Below are 3,806 nucleotides of genomic sequence, written 5' to 3'. Positions count from 1 at the left end.
AGCATGCTCCGCGCTGCTGGAATAAGCGTATAATGAATTTCTTCAAGGAAATTGAATTTAAAGTAAGTGAAACAGATCCATGCTTATTTATTAGAAATTCTAAAGCTGGAAAACTTATTGTCGCACTGTATGTACGTGGATGATGGGCTGATAGCAGGCTCAAATGAGAAGTTACTGAAAGAATGTCTGGAGCAATTGAGTAAAGGTTTTAGAATCACAACAAAATTTGCGTCTTATTTTCTTGGTATAGAGATGGAACACAGAGAAGACGGTCAAAGATACATCAGACTTCCTACACAAAGAAGTTGATGAAGAGGTTTGGTATGGAGCAGTGCAAACCGGTATCAACACCTATTGTAAATGATGGACAAACACACGTTGAATAAAGAGACAATTCAGATATCAAACTGAAATATAGGCAGATTGTTGGAGCACTAGCCTATTTGATGATCGGGACAAGGCCAGACAAAGCGTATGCTGTCAGTGTGGTGTCATGAAGCCTCGATAGTCCTACTGATGATAACTGTGCCAGGGTGAAGAGGATCATGAGATATCTGCAGTATACTCCAGATTTCGGAATCAATTATGGCAGAAATAAGAGTGTTCTGGAATGCTTTAGTGATGCAGATCATGGCGGCGACGTACATACGGGGCGCTCAACCTCCGGAGTGTTATGCGTGTATGCGAGGAGCTATTACTAAATGTTTTAAAAGTGTTTACATATTTATGATAAAATCACAATCCTAATCGTGTACATTTTAATGCAATTATAAACATATAATATGCAATGTATAAATATTTACGAAAATTATATGGATGGATACATGTATGACACCAGGACTGTATATTTTTCATTGACTGTAGTTTGTTTAATTTTCTCTGAAATTAAAGTATACCTTATAGTATACGATGCGCAAGGAGAGAATTGATATTTTGCTATAAATGTTTTAAAAATCGTCTCGTCTCGCCAGTGGAAATACACCCTTATTGTAACTCATATTTCCTCGCCTAATCCCCATTCTCTATAGTTCCCCACCTCCCCATCCTTTATTTTTTCCATCCTGTAAGTTTCCCCTACAAAAAAAAAACCCTTAGACTATGGAAACCGTACGGAAACAAAAAAAATTCTTTCTGTTTTTGTTTCCGTTTATAAAACCACAGATTACTTAGTAATTGTCCTGAAACATAGATTAATCGATTCGTTAGGAGAATTCCTTGTCTAAAATTTCAATGTTCTAGAGGTTATAGAGCTCAAAAATCACAGTAGAATAATACTTGCGTTCATATTGCTTGTAAAATTATTTTTTCGATGGGAAAAGTGATTTTCAATGTTGTTACAATTTTAGTTACCACAGAAAAAACAACATTAGTTAAATTTCTTTAAGAGTAACATTATGCATACATTATAAAAATAAATAAACTGTTTAGAGCATCGTAATCGAAATATAGTTTAGGTTTTAAGAGCAACAATTTGATTATTTTAAATATTTGAACGCACAACAGGGTAGACAACTTACAGATGTAAGCTGTATCCGGCCAATGTTGCTAGTACAAATATTTACCCTCTAATGTTAGCATCAATATTTTAATACTAGTAAGAGTTAAATAATAAATATAGAATATTTTGTACTGATATTCAAACTACTTACAGTCAGATGGTCTTCTAGATGAAAAGGATGCGTAATAATATTTTTTTGAGAAGACCCGTGACTAACTATGAATCGTGAATTATTTTACTAAAGTTTTGCTTGTTGTTTATTATAAAAAAAATCAGACCATGAGGTTTGGGTACCATGCTTTTAATATTGGTTGGAGCTACTGACGATAAGATATAAAATGAAAGGTTAATTTTTTGATTTGAGTAATTTAATTTTAATATCAAATGAATAACTTAGTGAACCGGCCGCGATCATTATTTGTCATCTCAGGGTAAACTTAATTTCTATTGTTGCAACACTGACTTCCGGTTTTTCAGTACTGTTTTCCATTCACCAATCAAACCATTGCAACAAAGTGCATTGACCAACCTGCTGCTGCTGCCGACTCCAGCAGAGCAGCGAGTAAGTTGGTCCATCAGTTGTATAGATGGCTGCTTCCGCGTCCGCGTCATGTCTTTGACTGCCATCGCGATGCGATTCAAGTTATTTGCCACTCGTTCAACTAAAATGGCGTCGTCGGTGTTTATCAATTAGTAACTGGTTCTAAGTGAATGTTCGTCAGTGAATACATCCCGAGTGACTCATAAACCAACATAGCAATGACACTTTTATAGCACAGTGAGATACGTTTCTAAAACGTTGTGTGTGGAACACTTGCAAGTGTGTTATAAACTATAACAATGCGCGAATTCAAAGTGGTCGTGCTGGGCTCGGGTGGGGTCGGCAAAAGTGCTCTGACTGTACAGTTTGTGTCCGGATGTTTCATGGAAAAATATGATCCCACGATAGAAGACTTCTATAGAAAAGAGATCGAAGTGGATAATTCACCGTGTGTTTTAGAAATACTGGATACCGCCGGCACAGAGCAATTCGCTTCTATGCGGGATCTGTATATAAAAAACGGACAAGGCTTTGTGGTAGTATATTCGTTAACGAATCATCAAACGTTCCAAGATATCAAACCGATGAAGGAATTGATAACGCGCGTAAAGGGCTCGGAGCGTGTTCCTATACTCTTGGTGGGCAATAAGGTGGACCTGGAGCACCAGCGTGAGGTGGCGCAAACCGAGGGCGCCGCGCTCGCGCAGATGTGGGGCTGCCCCTTCGTCGAGGCCTCCGCCAAGAGCCGCACCAACGTCAACGAAATGTTTGCCGAAATAGTGCGTGAAATGAACGTTAGTCCTGAAAAGGAAAAGAAAACTTATTGTTGTTGTACAGTGCTTTAATATATAGGGTGTAATGTGGCATTTATTTCTCGTAAGACTGCAAGGGTGAGGCGGGAGAGTGCCTGTCCCAGACTCGGCCGCGAGCCAGCTGGGGCGCGAGCGCGCCGGCCCGGTTCTCGGCCTGGGCCTGGTCTCGACCTCTTCCTCGGCGCCTAGACTCTCGGCGGCCGCGACGCGCGTCATATCACGTTGTTAATATCTTTGATACATACCATTGTCCAATCGAGGTGCTTTATCTTATATTTTCATACTTTAGTACTGGTAGATACTCCCGCAGTAACCATTTCCATACAAAATGAACAAATATGTTATTGGAGTAAACTTAAATACAAGCAGCATCATTAACTGCTTTGTTTTGTTCATCAAAACAGATGCAAGTGGAAGCTGCATCAATCTAAGTTGTAATGTAAAGTAATATTAGTCAACTTTGTATATAATTTCATGAGATTAATGTTGGAGAAAGACAGTCTAGGAGTTAAAAACCATCCAAATATGCAATAAAGTTATGATTGTGTAGAGTGGAGTGTGATGAGCAACGGTATACACTTAAGTAATGTCGCAGAATTGTGTTTTATTGTGTAAATTGTTTATATGCGAAATCAGTAATCAAGGAAATACAGTAAGAATTGTCAGTTGCGTGATTGTGTTTTAAAAGTCTACCAGGATTTGTGATAATACATATAACAAAGTATCTATAATAAAAGTTTTAAGTGGGAGATTATGAGTGCAGTTTTATTCTTCAGACTCAAAAGGTAATCTATCGTTTGTTTTTATCTACAATTTTCTTTCTATTTTTGTTTACTCTTCCATTGCATATCACAATTCAATAACATATTATTTGGTATGTATCTACAATAGAAACAACATTTAAGCATTGGCATTAGTATTCCACCAGAAAGCAATGCCAAACAGACCATAACCA

General features: G+C 37.7%; 1 protein-coding gene across 1 annotated transcript; it reads left to right on the top strand.

Annotated features, from left to right (window-relative positions):
- Window positions 1-1,894: 1,894 nt before the first annotated feature.
- LOC113230076 (ras-related protein Rap-2c) lies at window positions 1,895-3,576 on the top strand. Its single transcript, XM_026463816.1, has one exon. It carries the CDS (start codon window positions 2,339-2,341, stop codon window positions 2,882-2,884), a length of 546 nt encoding a protein of 181 aa, XP_026319601.1. The 5' UTR covers window positions 1,895-2,338; the 3' UTR covers window positions 2,885-3,576.
- Window positions 3,577-3,806: the final 230 nt, after the last annotated feature.

Source organism: Hyposmocoma kahamanoa, unplaced genomic scaffold (genome assembly GCF_003589595.1).
Source record: "Hyposmocoma kahamanoa isolate Upper Pololo Valley unplaced genomic scaffold, ASM358959v1 63, whole genome shotgun sequence".
Taxonomy (NCBI): domain Eukaryota; kingdom Metazoa; phylum Arthropoda; class Insecta; order Lepidoptera; family Cosmopterigidae; genus Hyposmocoma; species Hyposmocoma kahamanoa.
The sequence above is the reverse complement of the archived record's forward strand: the minus strand, read 5'-3'. Positions and strand labels throughout refer to the sequence as shown.

Coding starts and splice junctions, on each gene's coding strand:
- LOC113230076 (XM_026463816.1), top strand. CDS start 2,339: ATGCGCGAATTCAAAGTGGTCGTGCTGGGCTCGGGTGGGGTCGGCAAA.